At 43.7% G+C, this 20,937-nt stretch overlaps 1 protein-coding gene across 2 annotated transcripts in view; it reads left to right on the top strand.

The window, feature by feature from the left end:
* Window positions 1–20,937, top strand: part of ift140 (intraflagellar transport 140 homolog (Chlamydomonas)) — a 225,761-nt gene that overhangs the window by 17,716 nt on the left and 187,108 nt on the right. For both annotated transcript variants that reach the window (XM_063059480.1, XM_063059479.1), the window contains exons 5-10: window positions 42–187; window positions 991–1,166; window positions 4,937–5,028; window positions 10,648–10,754; window positions 17,682–17,830; window positions 18,646–18,846. In XM_063059480.1, coding sequence (XP_062915550.1) covers window positions 42–187; window positions 991–1,166; window positions 4,937–5,028; window positions 10,648–10,754; window positions 17,682–17,830; window positions 18,646–18,846 — 871 coding nt within the window. The remainder of the gene's footprint in view (window positions 1–41; window positions 188–990; window positions 1,167–4,936; window positions 5,029–10,647; window positions 10,755–17,681; window positions 17,831–18,645; window positions 18,847–20,937) is intronic.

The following is a 20,937-nucleotide window of genomic DNA, read 5'->3' as shown; positions in this document are numbered from 1 at the left end:
ATTTGTCTACAAGAGACTAACTGGAGTGCTTCATTCTATAGGGATCTGGTGCAGTTGGCAAAAGCAGCTGTGAGTGGAGATGAGAATGCTTTGGACATGTTTAACTGGAGGAAGGTTGGAAAGGGAGATGCACCATTTAAAATTGGACTTCAAGAAGGAATCGTGTGCTTTGTCACCTCTACAGATGGTGAGCAAAACAATCTGTGCAGCTTTAAAAATTGCACTCTGCTCAAAAAAATACTTAAAATTCAGAGAGATGTTTGAATTATTACATAATTTCATTAAAAACAGTATAATCAGGGAGAATCGGAGTCCAATTTAATATCACTGGCTTATGTCCCGAAATTTATTTGGCGGCAGCAGTCCAATGCAATACACAATAATAAAAAAACTATAAACTACAGTAAGAAATATACGCATATAAAAAATAAATTAAGTAAGTAGTACAAAAGAGAGGGAAAAAAGTGAGGTAATGTTCATGGGTCATTGTCCATTCAGAAATCAGGCTCTTTGGCCTTTGATGTCACACCTACCATTTAACCCACTCTAACCCTTCCCTCCCAGATAACCCTCCATGTTTCTAAACGTCTCTCGTATATCTGCGTCCACCACCACCACTGCAGTGCATTCCATGCACTCACAATTCTCTGTGTAAAAGAAAAAAAATACCTGCCTCTGACCTTTCTTCCAATTACCTTAAAATTACACCCCCTAATTTTAGGCTTTCCAACCTGGGACAATGTCTCTGGCTCTCCCCTTGCTCTATACGTAACATTTTATACACCTCTCATCGTCCTCTACTCCAAAGAGATGAGCCCTAGCTCACTAATCCTATCCTCTAATCAGTTCTGTTTTCTATCCTGACTAATACACTATAATGGAAAGTTGCTAATGATCTCCCGGATCCTTGCATGTGGTGTCTTTTGTTTGTGAGTTTTGTTCTCCAACGTAGCTGAGAACCAGTAAGACTAACGTGGATTTCTCAATTAGGAATCGTGTACTACGTTGGTGAGAAAGGGAAGAGTCTGCAAGTCCTCCACACTGACGGGCCGATCAGGAAGCTCATGTACATGGAGGAAAAGGAAATCCTCATGATAGTGACTGAGGCGCTCTTCCTGTCTCAGCACCGCATTGGTCTAGATGGAGCAAGTCAAGAGCTTTTGAAGGTATGGACATACTGTATATTCTGGCCTTCAGCAGATACCCGAGCTCAACTATAGAACATAGAACAGTACAGCCCTTCAGCCCACAATGTTGTGCCGACCCTTTAACCGACTCTAAGATCAACTTAACCCTTCCTTCCCACGTAGTTCTCCATTTTTCCAACATCCATGGATACTTATTATAAATACTAAATAATCCAGCTTGTTAAAATCGTGTAGTCTTTGTCATGTTGTATACTCTGGCCATATCCAGCAGGGCAGACAATACAAAAGAAGGGGGAAGTGCAAAGGTTGGCAGACAAATATATATTCAACGTGAACTGGCCATTTCATACAGAAAATTCAGACTAGATGGGCCGATCTATTGCTATGTCTTAAAATACCCTGAAGGTAACAGTATTAGGGTTATTGTTCTAAATCAGCAATCCTGAGCTGAATTAGAAATGAACATTGAAGTTTATTTTAAGATGAAAATTGGAACAAAGGTTGTTACTTTTATGAATAATATTTCCATTTGTTTTTCCCTTATTTATGAAGGTCAACATTCTTAGGATTCCATCATATTATCTTGCTGCATAACACTTTTGGAAAAGGAACTGGGATTTTAAGGGTTGGACTTGAGTGCCAGTCTGTTATACTAGTAATAAATTGGGAGACAAACTGGTGGATGAAATTAAAACCTTTGAGATTAATTAACATAGAAATATAGAAAACCTACAGCACAATACAGGCCCTTCGGCCCACAGAGTTGTGCCGATCATGTCCCTACCTTAGAAATTACTAGGCTTACCGACAGCCCTCCATTTTACTAAGCTCCATGTACCTATCCAAAAGTATCTTAAAAGACCCTATCGTATCCATCTCCACCACCATTGCCAGCAGCCTATTCCACGTACTCACCACTCTGAGTAAAAAACTTACCCCTGACATCTCCTCTGTACCTACTGCCCAGCACCTTAAACCTGTGTCCTCTTGTGGCAACCATTTCAGCCCTGGAAAAAAGCCACTGACAATCCACATGATCAATGCCTCTCATTATTTTTCATCATCAGTTTTCCGGTTTATAAACTGAGTTGTTTAAAGATTTGGCAATCACATGATGCCTGGGTAGAGATGTTAGGACTGCATTGTAAGTAGCTGACAGGTGATGTCATATCCACCCTCTCTGTTCAGGGATCGGGGTTCTCCAGTTTGACAAAGATGGCTTCTTTAACTGCTCTTACAAACCACCTGTCCTCCCTGTCCAAAATGTGGACATTGTTATCATCAGAGGAGTGTCCCTTGTCCTGAGTCTTGGCCTGAGGTGTTAGCCCTCCTATGTTGGGCTATCCGTTTGTGAAATGGTTGTTTTGTCTCACTGTTATACAAATCTGTGCAGTTCTAATTGCATTGGATAGTATAGATGATATCGCTGGCATCTCCACAACAGTTCACACCTCATTCATGCAAAGATAAGACTAATGACCCTCTCATTACCGCTATGACTCTTAACAACCCACATGTGATTGCTATACCTTTGAATAACTGAGGCTACGTCCACACTAGACCGGATAATTTTGAAAACGCCGGTTTCGCATAAAAACGATAGGTGTCCACACCAGGCGTTTTTGAAAATATCTCAGATATTTGGGTGAATCTCCTCCTACAGGGCATGCGCAGGACACTCAGAAAACAAACAAAGAGGAAACGGTATACTTGGTGCGCGTTTGTCCAGTTACAGACTAGAAAAACTTAAAAGGAAATTGCCAAACGAAAGACTTGGTGCGCGTTTGTCCAGAAACATTTCCTACAGCCATAGTCTCTTCACCGATGAAAGGGACGACAGCTACAACTAAATGCAATAAGGCTTGTTACTGGGCAAAAGTGAAATTTGCTGTTACCTCATTTGTTTGCCTTTACTTTTGCCATGTCTTTGTGTATTCTTTTGCTGTATTTAACATGTGCAATAAAACGAGTTACTGGGCAATAGTGACAATTGCATCTACTGAATGTTTGCACAAGCAATACATTAATAAAGCACCTTGTTAAATGTATAAAACATGTCTGCATCAGTGTTATCTTGTATTTCCATACAATGTTACATTCGGCTGTTACGTATCTATTGTCAGATATTGTTGTGGTGTTGGAGGTTGCGTTCAGGAAAACAATGAGATGCCGCGCTGCTGCCACCATTTGTTTCGGCACATCATGACAGCAGTTTTAAAATTAGCCGGTTACCCCGTACACGCTACAACGGCCAACCGGCGTTTTCAGATTTAAACACTCTGGAGAGTGTTTTAGAAAAGCCCCTTTTTTGGGTGAGGAAAACACCATTTCAGTGTGGACGGAGGGTCAAAACGAAGAGAAAAAGCTTCGGTTACGGATTTATCCGGTCTAGTGTGGACGTAGCCTCAGAGTTTATAAACTAGACTACCCACCATAGATTAGAACTGAAGAAGCTTCTCAGATGAGTGGCAAAATGTTTTCTAGACAACACAGCAAGTCCAGTTGCCTTAATTTACTACTGCTTGATATATAAAATAATAATGAATTGTCCAAAACAATCACCCTGTTGGACTGCGCACCGACTCTGACACCTCCTTTCCTGGCTGTCTGAAGCAGGCTCCAGCACAGTGTGCAACAAGTCCAGTTCCACCATTATTCAGCAACTCGCTAGTGGTGTAGAGCTGTAGTACTTGGTGCTCTTAATATCCAGCAATGTCTTGCAATTGTCACATACCCCGTGACGGGTTAACGAACCAGCAGAAATGGAAAACACTTTTGGAGTCCGGTATTGCTATTACCTCATAATATTTATTAGTAACTACGCAATACAGCAATATAATTGCAAATAAATCAAACAGGTTAGCAATGATTATATATAAGTAAGTGTGGAATATATAGGAAAACCAAGTTTCTTCAAGTCTAGGGGTAAATACGATGATGAGTAAAGTTCAGTTCAGTTCGTGGTATTGAGTTGAGTAGTGATGGACAGAGAGAGAGGGAGAGATTTGAGTCTTCAGGTGAGCTGACGCCGTCGATTTTCCCGTTGTCCTCTGAAATCCTTTAGAAGTCACTGACTGACCACAACAAAGGGGACTGTTTTTCTGTGGTGGAATTATCAACTCAGGCAAGGGTTGAAACATGGACAACTCCCCACCGGTCACTCCTTCTTCTCACTGCAAGAGCCACTGATTGATCTGCCTGATCGACTCTCCAAAAACCCACTCTTTCTGTGGGCACAACAAAGCTCATTCAGTGTCCGAAAACATGTGTTGCAGGTCTATCGTCTGACCTTCTATTTATCTCACCATACTGAGTACCAACTGTCTCTCAAAGAACTCCTCCTTCCTTTGTCCGTGTAAGAATGTACAGGCAGGCAATGACCTTGGAGAAAGTATAAACAACCCGCCGAAAAATCATAACACCATCTCCAAGCAGACTTCATCTCTCTCTCTCTTAAAAATAAGATGTCGGTATTAAATAACTCTCTTTCTCTTTTTAACAAAGTGTCTGTTGTTGAGCACCTCTCTCTCTCTCTCTCTCTCTCTCTCTCTCTCTCTCTCTCTCTCTCTCTCTCTCTCTCTCTCTCGCTTTTCAAAAGCACAGTTCATAGGGGTAATCGAGCACAGTTTATAGGGGTAATTCAGGACCCCGTCACACAATTGTTAAAAAAATAAGACATAAAGGATGAAGAGGTCTCTGTGTCTGAGTGTGCTACCATCTTACTAGAAGGAAGTTCTGATTTTACAGGGTTTCCATTCTACTTTGCCCACCTCTGTTTATTTTTGCAGGTCAAGTTGAGTGGAAAGACAGATCGAGCCTCTGATATTATCTGGGCAGAGAGAGACCTTCTCATCACCACAGCTGGAGAGACAGTTATTAGGTGAGGAAATAGTTTCACAGTACTGGGAGAGAATTCTGGGCTTTGGAACTGCAGAGTGAAGTATTCTGCAATTTGTTCTGTTTTAAAATGCTAAGTCATATTATGCGATTACATACATTTTCAGTGGTATTTTGAAAGAAAACCTGACATGTGTATAGTATAATGAGCTGGGTTCAGAATTAACCTAGATGTTTGGCTATATTGAAAAGCATGTGTACTGATCACAGTCAGGGTCAAGAATAGGGCACTGAGGAGTGCGGAAGAACAAAAGGATCTGGGAGTTCAGATACATAATTCCCTGAAAGTGGCGTCACAGGTAGACAGGGTTGTAAAGAAGGCTTTTGGCATCCTGGCATTCATAAATCAAAGTATTGAGTATAGGAGTTGGGATGTTATGGGGAGGTTGTATAAGACATTGGTGAGGCCAAATTTGGAGTATTGTGTACCATTCTGGTCACCTAACTATAGGAAGAATGTCAGTAAGATTGAAAGAGTGCAGAGAAAATTTACTAGGATGTTGCTGGCTCTTCAGGAGTTGAGTTAAAGGGAAAGATTGAACGGATTAGGACTTTATTCCTTGGAGTATAGAAGAATGAGGGGGGATTTGATAGAGGTTTGCAAAATTATGAGGGGTATAGACAGAGTAAATGTGAGTAAGCTCTTTCCACTTAGATTAGGGGAGATAAATACGAGAGAACATAGCTTTAGGGTGAAAGGGGAAAGGTTTAGGGGGAACTTCTTCACTCAGAGAGTGGTGGGAGTGTGGAACAAGCTGCCATCTGACGTGGTAAATGCAGGCTCACTCTTAAGTTTTAAGAATAAATTGGATAGTTACATGGATGGGAGAGGTCTGGAGGGTTATGGACTGGGTGCAGGTCAATGGGACTAGTGGAATAATGTTTCGTCCAAAAAATTCTATTCAAAACGTTGAAAGGAATATCTAAACAAGCCTGATGCATTTTGGGAACAAGTCCTGTGGACTGGAAGTTAAAAGAGAACTTTTTGGCCGCAATGAGCGAAGGTATGTTTGGAGAAAAAAGGGTGCAGAATTTCATGAAAAGAACACCTCTCCAACTGTTAAGCACAGGGGTGGATCGATCATGCTTTGGGCTTGTGTTGCAGCCAGTGGCACGGGGAACATTTACTGGTAGAGGGAAGAATGAATTCAATACCAGGAAATTCTGGAAGCAAACATCACACCGTCTGTAAAAAGCCGAAGATGAAAAGAGGATGGCTTCTACAACAAGATAATGATCCTAAACACACCTCAAAATCCACAATGGACTACCTCAAGAGGCACAAGCTGAAGGTTTTGCCATGGCCCTCAGAGTCCCCTGACCAAAACATCATCGAGAATCTGTGGATAGACCTCAAGAGAGCAGTACATGCAAGATGGCCCAAGAATCTCACAGACCAAGAAGCCTTTTGCAAGGAAGAATAGGTGAAAATCCCCCAAACAAGAATTGAAAGACTCAAAGCTGGCTAAAAAAAGCGTTTGCAAGCTGTGACACTTGCCAAATTGGTTGTTAATAAGTACTGTCATGCAGGATGCCCAAACTTTTGTTTCGGGCCCTTTTCCTTTTTTGTTATTTTGAAACTGTAAAAGATGGAAATAAAAAGGTTTTCTTGCTTAAAATATTAAAGAGGTGTGTCATCTTTACCTTTATGCTTTTTGGAGATCGGTTCATCTTTTACTCGCTTAGCTATTCACAGTCACAGAAATTTTGACCGGGGTGTCCAAACTTTTGCATGCCACTGTATAATTACAATAGCAGAAAAATATTCGGTTACAAAACTTGGGTTGAAAAGATTTTGTGTCTAAGTATATTAGCAAATAGAGGAATCACGCCATTTCGCTCATTCCCAATGTACCCCACCCTCCCACATGAACTGTTAGTCCCATTGACCTGCATTTAGTCCATAGCCCACCATGCTTCAGATAGTAATTAGTAATATAGACAAAAAACTGGAGGAACTTAGCAGGTCAGACAGCATCTTGGCCCAAAACGTCAACTGTTTATTCCTTTCCATAGATGCTGAGTTCCTCCAGCATTCTGTGTGTGTTGCACTGGATTTCCAGCGATTTATTGTGTTTATCTAGTCATTATTTCTGTTTCTGACTGTGGAGGTCTGAATACAATGACAGTGGCTCGTAGATGTACATTCAGGGTGTGCATGGTGTTGCTTTGCCAGTAAGATGCAGCAACGGAAGGGCTGGGTGAATGACGTGCTGCCAGTGATGATGGTAAGCTCTCCAACTGAGTTACAGAGCAGTGAGTGAAAGTGGAAGTATGACAATCAATCAGAATGGCCAGTGGACATGTCAACTTTCTCAGCAAACATTTTGAATGTAATTTATTGCATTTGGAAAAACTGCCTAACATTTCACCCACAATATGTCAAAATTGTCATCTTTAATTATTCGTCTGAATGATAATATGGACCAGCTGATGTCCTGTATGTTGTAATTGATCAAAATCACATCACCTCAATCTTTCTGAGTCAGAGAACCTGTGTAATGTGATCTATTGGTCCAGCTTTGAGCACTTTTTTGTCATTTGAAAACTTTGGATGGAAATCTTAATATTTGCTCTCTATCAGAAAAATCATTCATTCAGATTACTGCGTTATATATGGTGGGGCTTATGTCGCTTGTTCACAACTTGGAAGCTATTGAGCCAACTAGTCTGTATTGACTTTCACTGGCCTCTCCTATTAGATTCCTCCTTCTTTAGCCCTTTTCCTCTTCCACCTATCATCTCCCAGCTTCCTACTTCATCCCGCCCGCCTGCCTCACCCACCCCCCTTCCCTCTCACCTGGTCTCACCTATCACCTGCCAGCTTGTATTCCTCACCCCTCCCTCACCACCTTATTCTGGCTTCTTCCACCTTTCTTTCCAGTCCCGATGAGGGGACTCCGTCCAAAATGTCGACTGGTTATTCATTTCCATAAATAGTCATAGTCATACTTTATTGATCCCGGGGGGAAATTGGATTTTCGTTACAGTTGCACCATAAATAATTAAGTAGTAATAAAACCATAAATAGTTAAATAATAATATGTAAATTATGCCAGGAAATAAGTCCAGGACCAGCCTATTGGCTCAGGGTGTCTGACCATCCAAGGGAGGAGTTGTAAAGTTTGATGGCCACAGGCAGGAATGACTTCCTATGACGCTCTGTGCTGCATCTCGGTGGAATGAGTCTCTGGCTGAATGTACTCCTGTGCCCAACCAGTACATTATGTAGTGGATGGGAGACGTTGTCCAAGATGGCATGCAATTTGGACAACATCCTCTTTTCAGACACCACCATCAGAGAGTCCAGTTCCATCCCCACAACATCACTGGCCTTTCGAATGAGTTTGTTGATTCTGTTGGTGTCTGCTACCCTCAGCCTGCTGCCCCAGCACACAACAGCAAACATGATAGCACTGGCCACCACAGTCTCGTAGAACATCCTCAGCAACATCCAACAGATGTTAAAGGACCTCAGTCTCCTCAGGAAATAGAGACGGCTCTGACCCTTCTTGTAGACAGCAGTGTTCTTTGACCAGTCCAGTTTGTTGTCAATTCGTATCCCCAGGTATTTGTAATCCTCCACCATGTCCACCCTGACCCCCTGGATGGAAACAGGGGTCGCCGGTACCTTAGCTCTCCTCAGGTCTACCACCAGCTCCTTAGTCTTTTTCACATTAAGCTGCAGATAATTCTGCTCACACCATGTGACAAAGTTTCCTACCGTAGCCCTGTACTCAGCCTCATCTCCCTTGCTGATGCATCCAACTATGGCAGAGTCATCAGAAAACTTCTGAAGATGACAAGACTCTGTGCAGTAGTTGAAGTCTGAGGTGTAAGTGGTGAAGTGAAAGGGAGACAAGACAGTCCCCTGTGGAGCCCCAGTGCTGCTGATCAGTCTGTCAGACACACAGTGTTGCAAGCACACGTACTGTGGTCTGCCAGTCAGGTAATCAAGAATCCATGACACCAGGAAAGCATCCACCTGCATCGCTGTCAGCTTCTCCCCCAGCAGAGCAGGGCAGATGGTGTTGAATGCACTGGAGAAGTCAAAAAACATGACCCTCAGTGCTCGCTGGCTTGTCCAGGTGGGCGTAGACACGGTTCAGCAGGTAGATGATGGCATCCTCAACTCCTAGTCGGGGCTGGTGGGTGAACTGGAGGGGATCTAAGTGTGGCCTGACCATAGGCCGGAGCAGCTCCAGAACTAGTCTCTCCAGGGTCTTCATGATGTGGGAGGTCAATGCCACCGGCCTCTTCAGCACAGGGACGAGGCAGGACGTCTTCCACAGCACAGGAACCCTCCAGAGCCTCAGGCTCAGGTTGAATACATGGCAAAGTACTCCACATAGCTGAGGGGCACAGGCTTTGAGCACCCTGGTACTGACACCATCCGGTCCTACAGCCTTGCTTGGGTTGAGACGTTTCAGCTGTCCTCTCACCTGTTCAGCTGTGAAGCCCACCGTGGTGGTTTTGTGTGGGGAAGGGGTATAGTCATGAGAGCAGGCTGGGGGACTGTGAGGAGGGGTGGGAGGGGAGAGTGGAATATGTGTTGGTTGGGGGCCGACAACAGATGACTCATGTGGGGGATGGGCAGGGGCCACAATGTCAAATCTGTTAAAGAACAGGTTAAGTTCGTTGGCCCTGTCCACACTGCCTTCAGCTCCTCTGTTGCTAGTTTGCCGGAACCCAGTGATGGTCCTCATCCCCCTCCAGACCTCTCTCATGTTGTTCTGCTGGAGTTTCCACTCAGGCTTCCTCCTGTACCTATCTTTAGCCTCCCTGATCCTGGCTTTCAGGTCCCTCAAGACGCTGCCTGACCTGCTGAACTCCTCCAGCATTTTGTTTATGTTGCTCGGGCTTTGTTTTTTCTATCTATCAATCCCATTCTCCTATTTATATCCATCTTCTTGTCAACTGCGAGTCACAAACTAGCGACGGATTACTGTAGCCAATTAGCCTACCAGAACATTGTTATGATCTGGGAGAAAATCAGGCCAGCTAGAGGAAAACAAGCAGTCATAGGGAGAATGTGCAAACTTCACTTAGACACCTCCCGAGTTCTGGATTGAAACTGGGTTACTGGTGTGAGTGCCACTAACTCAAACCACTGTGCCTTCAGGTTGCCCTTAAAATATTTGTTGTGATGAAGACTGGGTGATAGAATATGTCATATCCATATTATCTGTAGGACAGCATGGTAGTGTAGTGGTTAGTGCAATACAATTGCAGTACCAGCTTTAAGATTGGAGTTCAATTCCTTCTGCTGTATGCAAGGAGTTTGTGTGTTCTCTCCGTGACTGCATGGGTTTCCTCCAGGAGTTCCAGCTTCCCACCACATTCCAAAGACGTAAAAGTTAGGGTCAGTAAAGAGCTTGCTATGTTTGCACGTTTCAAGGATGTACAGGTTATGGTCAGTAAAGGGCTTGCTATGTTTGCACAAGAAGCATGGAAACACTTGAGGGCGGACCCCAACACATCCTCGGACTGTGTTGGTTGTTGACGCAAACAACACATATCACTGTATTTCGATGTTTCGATGTATAGTACATGTCAAATAAAGCTAATCTTTGACCTGTAATCTGTTCTGCTTTTTCTTCAGACTCTGGGATCTGGGTAGAGATGAGAATTATGTGTTGACACTAGATGAGCACCTGGGATTTAGCACTGGAGAAAGCATCAATTGTATCTCCTACTGTAAAAATAAAGGTAAGTTTGAACGTCAGGGTAGTTTTTTATTTCCTTCTCATCCCAGTGTGCCTGAGATAACTAAACTGGACAGTCCTTAAATCCCATTCCCATTCCAACATGTTAGTCCACGGCCTCCTCTACTGTCACGATGAGGCCTCTCTTAGGTTTGAGGAGCAGCACCTCATATTCTGTTTGTGTAACCTCCAACCTGATGTCTGAACATAGATTTTCCAACTCCCAATAATTTCTGGCTTTTCCTCCTCTTCTTTTTCATTCCCCATTTTAGCTCTCCTCTTACCGATTCACTTCTCCCCATCTACCTATCATCCCCTCCTCCTTCTCTTTCTCTCATGGTCCACAGTCACCTCCTATCAGATTCCTCCTTCTTCTGCCTTTTACCTCTTCCACCTATCGCCTCCCAGCTTCTTATTTCATACCACTCATCCGCGTCACCTGGTCTCCCTATCACCTCCCAGCTTGTACTCTTCCCTCTCCCCCCACCTTCTTATTCTGGGTTCTGCTTCCTTCTCTTCCACTCCTGATGAAGGGTCATGGCCTGAAACATTGACACTTTATCCCTTTCCAGAGATTCTGCCTGCTCTGCTGAGTTCCCGTAACTTTTTGTGTCTGTTGGTCCTTGAATGAGTAGCACAACAATAATTGCTGACTGTTTTCTATAAATGGTCTAAATGAATTGACAGAAACCATCCTGCTCTTCCTCCCTGTCCATTTGCTCTTCCACTCCCCACTCACCACCATTTTGTTTGCCTGCGCTGACTGTTGAGCACTAATTCAACTTGAATCGTTCCTGATTGGTTTGTAAATATCGTACACCACAGTATCATGTTGTTGTGTAGTAGTCACGTATTCAGTCAGACTTAAGTTTCACTTTTCTTCAAAATACATGCTGACAAAAATAAAATCAGAGGCTTAATCATAAAATTATCCACTGCAAAATCACTCACTCCATGTTCAAGTTCTTTTTTTGGCGTGTGTCTGCGTGCGTGCAAGTCTCTGTGTGCGTCTGCGTGTCCGTGCGTGTGTCCGTGATGTCTTTTTCATGGCTTTTTACAAGGCGCGGAGCGAGAGAGAGACTGTGTGGCGAGCCACTCCTCACACTGACATTCTCGCAGTATTTTCCCTTTATTTTATGAGGCCGAGTTGTGATCTCCACACTCAACCCGACACGGATGGAAAGCGTACTTGGGAGCGGACCCAACTAGTTTTGAATCGGGGAATTTCCGCTCCCGGGTCTGGGCCGATGTCGTTGCGCCACCAGCTGGCCCCCATGTTTAAGTTCTAATATGAGTTTATTGACATTCAATTGTATAGATGTATACAGCTAAACGAAACAATGTTCCTCTAGGACTGGGGTGCAAAACAGTACATGTATCACATACAGCACATAAAATAATATTAATAGGTTAAAAAAATTATGTAGATGCAAATCAGAGTGGATAAATCCCCAGGGCCTGACCAAGAGTTCCCTTGGACCCTGTGGGAGACAAGTGCAGAAATTGCCGGGGCCATAGAGAGATATTTAAATCATCCTTACCAACAGGAGAGGTACCAGAGGATTGGAGAATAGCCAATGTTGTTCTGCTGTTTAAGAAAAGGCTCTAAACATAAACCAGGAAATTATAGACTGGGGAGTCTGACATCAGTTGTAGGAAAGTTATTGGAAGGTTTACTAAGGGACTGGATATAAGACCATAAGATATAGGAGCAGAAGTAGGCCATTTGGCCCATCGAGTCTGCTCCACCATTCAGTCATGGGCTGATCCAATTCTTCCAGTCATCTCCACTCCCCTGCCTTCTCCCCATACTTTTGATGCCTTGACTTATGAAGAACCTATCTATTTCTGCCTTAAATACACCCAATGACTTGGCCTCCACAGCCGCTTGTGGCAACAAATTCCACAGATTTACCACCCTCTGACTAAAGTAATTTCTCCGCCTCTCTGTTCCAAATGGACGTCCTTCAATCCTGAAGTCTTGCCCTGTTGTCCTAGAATCCCCTACCATGGGAAATAACTTTGCCATACCTAATCTGTTCAGGTCTTTTTACATTCGGAATGTTTCTATGAGCTCCCCCTTCATTCTCCTGAACTCCGGGGAATACAGCCCAAGAGCTGCCAGACATTCCTCATATGGTAACCCTTTCATTCCTGGAATCATTCTCGTGAATCTTCTCTGAACCCTCTCCAATGTCAGTGTATCCTTTCTAAAATAAGGAGCCCAAAACTGCACACAATACTCCAAGTGTGGTCTCACAAGTGCCTTATAGAGCCTCAACATCACATCCCTTCTCTTGTATTCTATACCTTTAGAAATGAATACCAACTTTGCCTTCGCCTTCTTCACCACTGACTCAACCTGGAGGTTAACCTTTAGGGTATCCTGCACAAAGACTCCCAAGTCCCTTTGCATCTCTGCATTTTGAATTCTCTCCCCATCAAAATAATAGTCTGCCTGTTTAATTTCTTCCACTGAAATGCACTTTCCAACAATGTATTTCATTTGCCACTTCTTTGCCCATTCCCCTAAACTATCTACGTCTCTCTGCAGGCTCTCTGTTTCCCCAACACTACCCACTCCTCCACATATATTTATATCATTGGCAAATTTAGCAACAAATCTATTAATTCCATAGTCCAAATCATTGACATACATTGTAAAAGGCAGCGGTCCCAACACCGACCCCTGTGGAACTCCACTGATAATTGGCAGCCAGCCAGAATAGGATCCCTTTATTCCCACTCTCTGTTTTCTTCCGATCAGCCAATGCTCCACCCATGCTAGTAACTTCCCTATAATTCCATGGGCTCTTATCTTGCTAAGCAGCCTCATGTGCGACACCTTGTCAGAGGTCTTCTGAAATTCCAAGTACACCACATCCACTGCATCTCCTTCATTTACCCTGCTTGTAATTTCCTCAAAAACTTGCAGTAGGTTAGTCAGGCAGGATTTTCCTTTCAGGAAACCATGCTGGCTTTGGCCTATCTTGTCATGTACCTCCAGGTATACCGTAATCTCATCCCTAAAAATCGATTCCAACAACTTCCCAACCACTGATGTCAGGGTAACAGGTCTATAGTTTCCTTTCTGCTGCCTCCCACCCTTTTTAAATGCAGAATAACATTTGCAATTTTTCAGTCATCTGGTACCATGCCAAAATCTATCAATTCTTGAAATATCATTATTAATGCCTCCACAATCTCTCCAGCTACTTCCTTCAGAACCAGAGGGTGCATTCCATCAGGTCCAGGAGATTTATCCACCCTCAGACCATTACGCTTCCTGAGCACCTTCTCAGTCGTAATTTTCACTACACATACTTCACTTCCCTGACACTCTTGAATGTCCGGTATATTGCAGATGTCTTCCACTGTGAAGACTGATGTAAAATACGCATTCATTTCCTCTGCCATCTGTGCATCTCTCATTACAATATCTCCAGCACCATTTTGTATTGGTCCTATATTTACCCTCAACTCCCTTTTACCCTTTTAAAAAAAGCTTTTAGTATCTTCTTTGATATTAATCACCAGCTTCCTTTCATAATTCATCTTTTCCTTCTTAATGACCTTCTTAGTTTCCTTCTGCAAGTTTTTAAAAGCTTCCCAATCCTCTGTCTTGCCACTAGCTTTGGCTTCATTGTATGCCCGCTCTTTAGCTTTTACTTTGGCTCTGATTTCACTTGTCAGCCACGGTAATGTCCTTTTTCCGTTTGAAAATTTCATCTTATTTGGAATATATCTTTCTTGCACTTCCCTCATTTTTCACAGTAACTCCAGCCATTGCTGCTCTGCTGTCCTTCCTGCAAATGTCCCTTTCCAGTCAACTTTAGCCAGTTCCCTTCTCATGCCATTGTAATTTCCTTTAATCCCCTGAAATACCAACACATTGGATTTTATTTTTTCCCTCTCAAATTTCAATGTGAACGATCATACTATGATCACTGTTCCCTAAGGGTTCTTTAACCTTAAGCTCTCTTATCACCTCTGGATCATTGCACAACATCCAATCCAGCACAGCCGACCCCCTAGTGGGCTCAACAACAAGCTGTTCTAAAAAGCCATCCCTTAGACATTCTACAAATTCTCTCTCTTGAGGTCCATCTATAAGTACTTGGATAGACAGGAACTGATTAAGGATGGTCCGCATGCTTTGTGCGTGGTAGGTCATGTCTAACCAATCTTATAGAGTTTTACAAGGAAGTTGCCAGGAAAGTGGATGAAGGCAAGGCAGTGGATGTTTTCTACATGGACTTTAGTAAGGCATTTGACAAGGTCCCACATGGGTGGCTGCTCAAGAAAGTTCAGTCTCTTGGCATTCAGAGTGAGGTAGTAAATTGGATCAGACATTGGCTTTGCGGGAGAAGCCAGAGAGTGGATGCAGAGGGTTGCCTCTCTGACCGGAGGCCTGTGACTAATGGTGTGTCGCAGAAATTGGTGCTGTGGCCTTTGTTGTTTGACATCTATATAGTCATAGTCAAACTTTATTGATCCCTGGGGAAGTTGGTTTTTGTTACAGTTGCACCGTAAATAATAAATAGTAATAAAACCATAAATAGTTAAATAGTAATATGTAAATTATGCCAGGAAATAAGTCCAGGACCAGCCTATTGGCTCAGGGTGTCTGACCCTCCAAGGGAGGAGTTGTAAAGTTTGATGGCCACAAGCAGGAATGACTTCCTATGACGCTCTGTGTTGCATCTCGGAGGAATGAGTCTCTGGCTGAATGTACTCCTGTGCCCAACCAGTCCATTATGTAGTGGTTGGGAGACATTGTCCAAGATGGCATGCAATTTGGACAGCATCCTCTTTTCAGACACCACCATCAGAGAGTCCAGTTCCATCCCCACAACATCACTGGTCTTACGAATGAGTTTGTTGATTCTGTTGGTGTCTGCTACCCTCAGCCTGCTGCCCCAGCACACAACAGCAAACATGACAGCACTGGCCACCACAGACTCGTAGAACATCCTCAGCATTGTCCGGCAGATGTTAAAGGACCTCAGTCTCCTCAGGAAATAGAGACGGCTCTGACCCTTCTTTTAGACAGCCTTGGTGTTCTTTGACCAGTCCAGTTTATTGTCAATTCGTATCCCCAGGTATTTGTAATCCTCCACCATGTCCACACTGACCCCCTGGATGGAAACAGGGGTCACCGGTGCCTTAGCTAACCTCAGGTCTACCACCAGCTCCTTAGTCTTTTTCACATTACGCTGCAGATAATTCTGCTCACACCATGTGACAAAGTTTCCTACCGTAGCCCTGTACTCAGCCTCATCTCCCTCGCTGATGCATCCAACTATGGCAGAGTCATCCGAAAACTTCTGAAGATGACAAGACTCTGTGTAGTAGTTGAAGTCTGAGGTGTAAATGGTGAAGAGAAAGGGAGACAAGACAGTCCCCTGTGGAGCCCCAGTGCTGCTGATCACTCTGTCGGACACACAGTGTTGCAAGCACACGTACTGTGGTCTGCCAGTCAGGTAGTCAAGAATCAATGATTGGAATGATAATGTAGTTAATTAGATCAGCAAATTTGTGGATGACACCAAGATTAGGAGTGCAGTGGACATTGAAGATGGCTTTCATGGCTTGCAGAGGGATCTGGACCAGATGGAAAAATGGGCTAAAAAATGGCAGATAGAATTTGATGCAGGCAAGTGCAACTTTGGTAGGATCCACCAGGGTAGGCCTTACACAGTGAATAGTAGGGCACTGAAGAGTGTGGTAGAACAAAAGGATCTGGGAAAACAGGTCCATAATTTATTGAAAGTGGCGTCACAGGTAGATACAGTGGTGAAGAAAGCTTAGGGCACATTGGTCTTCATAAATCAGTGTACTGAGTAAAGCAGATGGGATGTTATGTTGAAGTTGTGGAAGACATTGATGAGGCCTAATTTGGAGTATCGCGTGCAGTTTTGGTCTCCTACCTACAGGAAAGTTCTAAACAAGTTTGAAAGAGTACAGAGAAAATTTTACAAGGACATTGCCGGGTCTGGAGAACCTGAGTTATAAAGAAAGATTGAATAGGTTAGGATTGTATTCTTTAGAACATAGAAGATTGAGATGATATTTGATTGAGGTATACAAAATTGAGGGGTATAGATGGGTAAAAGCAAGCAGGCTTTTTCCATTGAGGTTGGGTGGGACCACAACCAGAGGGCATGGGGAGGGTGAATGGTGAAAAGTTTAAAAGAAAAGCAGGGGAAACTTCTTCACTCATAGGATCATGAGAGTGTAGAATGAGCTGCCAGCAAAAGTGGTGCATGCAAGTTCAATTTCAATGTTTAAGAGAAGTTTGGATAGTTAGGTGGATAGTAGGAATATAGAGGTCTATGGTCCTGGTGTAGGTCGATGTGAATAGGCAGTTTAAATAGTCTTATCATGGATTAGATGGACTGAAAGCCCTGTTTCTATGCTGTCCTCCTCTATGAAGCTATGTACAAGTTGACATGAAGTGAATATACAACATATATGTACAGTAGCTAAATATACAACAGTATTAATGCTATCATAAATAAACAGGTTATGTCACATAGTAGTTAGCATGATACTGTTACATCTCTGGCCATCACGGTTCGGAGTTCAGTCGTCGTGTCCTCTGTAAGGAGTATGTTTGTCCTCCCCGTGGAATGCCTGGGTTTCCTTTGGGTGCTCCAGTTTCCTCTCACAGTCCAACGACGTACTGTGTTGTAGGTTAATTGGTCATTGTAAATTGTCCCATGATTAAGCTACTCTTAAAATAGGTGGGTTGCTGGTGGCATGGCTTGAAGGGCTGGAAGGGCCTGTTCTATGGTGTATCTCTAAGTAAAATAAGAGTGTACTAGGTGGTAACAGGGTGTACAGAAGTCTGTCAGCCTGGAGGAAGAAGCTGGGGTAGAACTTCTTATTCTGTGGAATCTGATCAGAAGACTAACATGCTGTTCCCTAGGTATCCTAGTGGCTGGCACCTCCAAAGGGCAAGTTGCTATGTGGCGAAAGACTCTGGTCAGCAGTGTGAGAGGTCACCGCGCGCAGGGGAAGGACCAATGGAAACTACAAGCTCCAATAGATCTTGAAGGAAATATAATACAGCTCAAGGTAATGAGGTGAAGAATATACTCAATCTCATTCTTTTCACTAGCGGTGCCATGTGGCACAATCATTCGATGGTTAAAGAACATTCAAAGTGTTGAAGGAGCTCAATGGGTTTGGTAGCATCCATGGAGAGAAATGGACAGTGGATGTTTCGGGTCAAGACCAAACTATAATAGTGTTGAGCAACCCGACGCTACTGTGGAGCTCCATGGTAATGTAGTGGTTAGTGTGACTCTTTTATCGCTGTTATGTGTGTTTTAGCAGGTAAGTCTCACTTTATTAATTAAACTTATTACACACAGAGTTTATTTCAACAATTCTGCAATAGAAAATAACCAGTATTCATAAACCCAAGAGATTCTGCAGATGTTGGAAATCCAGAGCAACATACAGAAAATTTGGCTTATCAAGCTTGCTCCGCCATTCCATCATGGCTGATATATTGTTTCTTTCAACCCATTTGCTTGCTTTCTCCCTGTAACCTTTGATGCCCTGGTTAATCAAGAAGCTATCAACCTCTAAATATACCCAATGACTTGGCCTCCACAACCGTTTGTGGCAATGAATTCCACAGATTCACTGCCCGCTGGCTAAAGAAATTCCTCTTCATCCCTGTTCTAAAGGGACGTCCTTCTAAAGATGAAGGATCTTGGCCCAAAATGCCAGTTTTTTAATCCTCTATAGATGCTGCCTGACCTGCTGGGTTCCTCAGCATTTTGTGTGTGTTACTCTGGATTTCCAGCATCACTTATGTTTAAGACTTGCCTGGTTATTTGCTCTCTTTGGTGACACTCTGTCTGTGTCTGCTGTTTGCATAGTGGGGCTCCAGTAAGAACCTGCTGTGTGTGATCAGTGCTGGCACAGTCCTCATCCTCAGTGAGCAGGTGATGTCTGCTCACTTCAATCAGCAAGTGACGGCAATACAGGTGGCTCCGAACCAGCTCAGCCTCAGCTTCCCATCGGGAAACGAGCAGATGCTGCGAACAGACATTCACGTCAAAGGGGTTTATGTCACCAAGGTAAGAAGCTGAAATCCGCTCCGCCGCATACGGTCATCAAAATAGGCATATCTTGTAAACACGGGAGTTGAAATGGGAGTGCCTTGTAGATATGGGCATGAAGATAGACGTGTCAAGACTAAGCGTGCCTTGTAAATATGGCCTCCAAGAGGACCACATTTGTCCTCCTTCTCGTTGGATTTGGAAGCTTGTGTGCCTCAATGATCTGGAGAACTATGTTGGCTGGAGTCAGGGCCCTGTGCTATGACTCTTGGTAGGGTCACCCATGCCAAACAGGTCAAAGAGTAGAGGCCAGACTAAGAGTGGTCCACCAGTCATCCAGGTTTGGGGTTCAGCTTAGGGCTAACTACCCTGACTGGTCAAACAAAATTCAGGAAGCCCTGAACACCGCCAAGACCAGGACCAAAATTAGTTTTTGGAATGTACGAACCATATACAACACTGGCAAGTTAGCAGAAATAACTGCAGAACTGTGTTGTTACAACCTACATATACTGGGCATCAGTGAAAGCAGATGGACAGGGTCAGGCAGACTAAAGGCAGCAACTGGTGAAACAGTTTTATACTCAAGAAGGGAAGATGCTCAGCATCCTTATGATGTGTTACGTAACCGGCAACAATGAATATCAATCGAGACAGGTTATATAAAAACAACCAAACATTTATTAAACACGGATAAAGGAGAAGGAAAAAAACAAATGAAAACTTTAACCGGAAGTTAATCGATATGCAGCCGTTCAACACCTCGTCACTCACTAATGGTTCTTAAAGCGTTAAATGCGAAAACAGTTCTTAAAGCGATAAAGTCAGATATAGTTCTTAAAATGATAAGTTTGAAAGTCCAACAGATTTACACGTTCAATTGGGAGAGACTTCTCTGGAGAAGGATTTCTTCATAGACGCGACTTTCCTGCTGGTTCTGTCCACACGATTCACGATACCGAAAATAAACAGTTTAAAACGACTGACATAGAAACATAGAAAATAGGTGCAGGAGTAGGCCATTCGGCCCTTCGAGCCTGCACCGCCATTTATTATGATCATGGCTGATCATCCAACTCAGAACCCCGCCCCAGCCTTCCCTCCATACCCCCTGACCCCCGTAGCCACAAGGGCCATATCTAACTCCCTCTTAAATATAGCCAATGAACTGGCCTCAACTGTTTCCTGTGGCAGAGAATTCCACAGATTCACCACTCTCTGTCTGAAGAAGTTTTTCCTAATCTCGGTCCTAAAAGGCTTCCCCTCTATCCTCAAACTGTGGCCCCTCGTTTTGGACTTCCCCAACATCGGGAACAATCTTCCTGCATCTAGCCTGTCCAATCCCTTTAGGATCTTATACGTTTCAATCAGATCCCCCCTCAATCTTCTAAATTCCAATGAGTACAAGCCCAGTTCATCCAGTCTTTCTTCATATGAAAGTCCTGCCATCCCAGGAATCAATCTGGTGAACCTTCTTTGTACTCCCTCTATGGCAAGGATGTCTTTCCTCAGATTAGGGGACCAAAACTGCACACAATACTCCAGGTGTGGTCTCACCAAGGCCTTGTACAACTGCAGTAGTACCTCCCTGCTCCTGTACTCGAATCCTCTCGCTATAAATGCCAGCATACCATTCGCCTTTTTCACCGCCTGCTGTACCTGCATGCCCACTTTCAATGACTGGTGTATAATGACACCCAGGTCTCGTTGCACCTCCCCTTTTCCTAATCGGCCACCATTCAGATAATAATCTGTTTTCCTATTTTTGCCACCAAAGTGGATGACTTCACATTTATCCACATTAAATTGCATCTGCCATGAATTTGCCCACTTACCCAACCTATCCAAGTCACCCTGCATCCTCTTAGCATCCTCCTCACAGCTAACACTGCCACCCAGCTTCGTGTCATCCACAAACTTGGAGATGCTGCATTTAATTCCCTCATCCAAGTCATTAATATATATCGTAAACAACTGGGGTCCCAGCACTGAGCCTTGCGGTACCCCACTAGTCACCGCCTGCCATTCTGAAAAGGTCCCATTTATTCCCACTCTTTGCTTCCTGTCTGCTAACCAATTCTCCACCCACACCAATACCTTACCCCCAAT

The sequence above is a fragment of the Mobula hypostoma genome, chromosome 9 (assembly GCF_963921235.1).
Source record: "Mobula hypostoma chromosome 9, sMobHyp1.1, whole genome shotgun sequence".
NCBI classification, from domain to species: domain Eukaryota; kingdom Metazoa; phylum Chordata; class Chondrichthyes; order Myliobatiformes; family Myliobatidae; genus Mobula; species Mobula hypostoma.
Note: the sequence above shows the minus strand (reverse complement) of the source record. Positions and strands in the feature narration are given on the sequence as shown.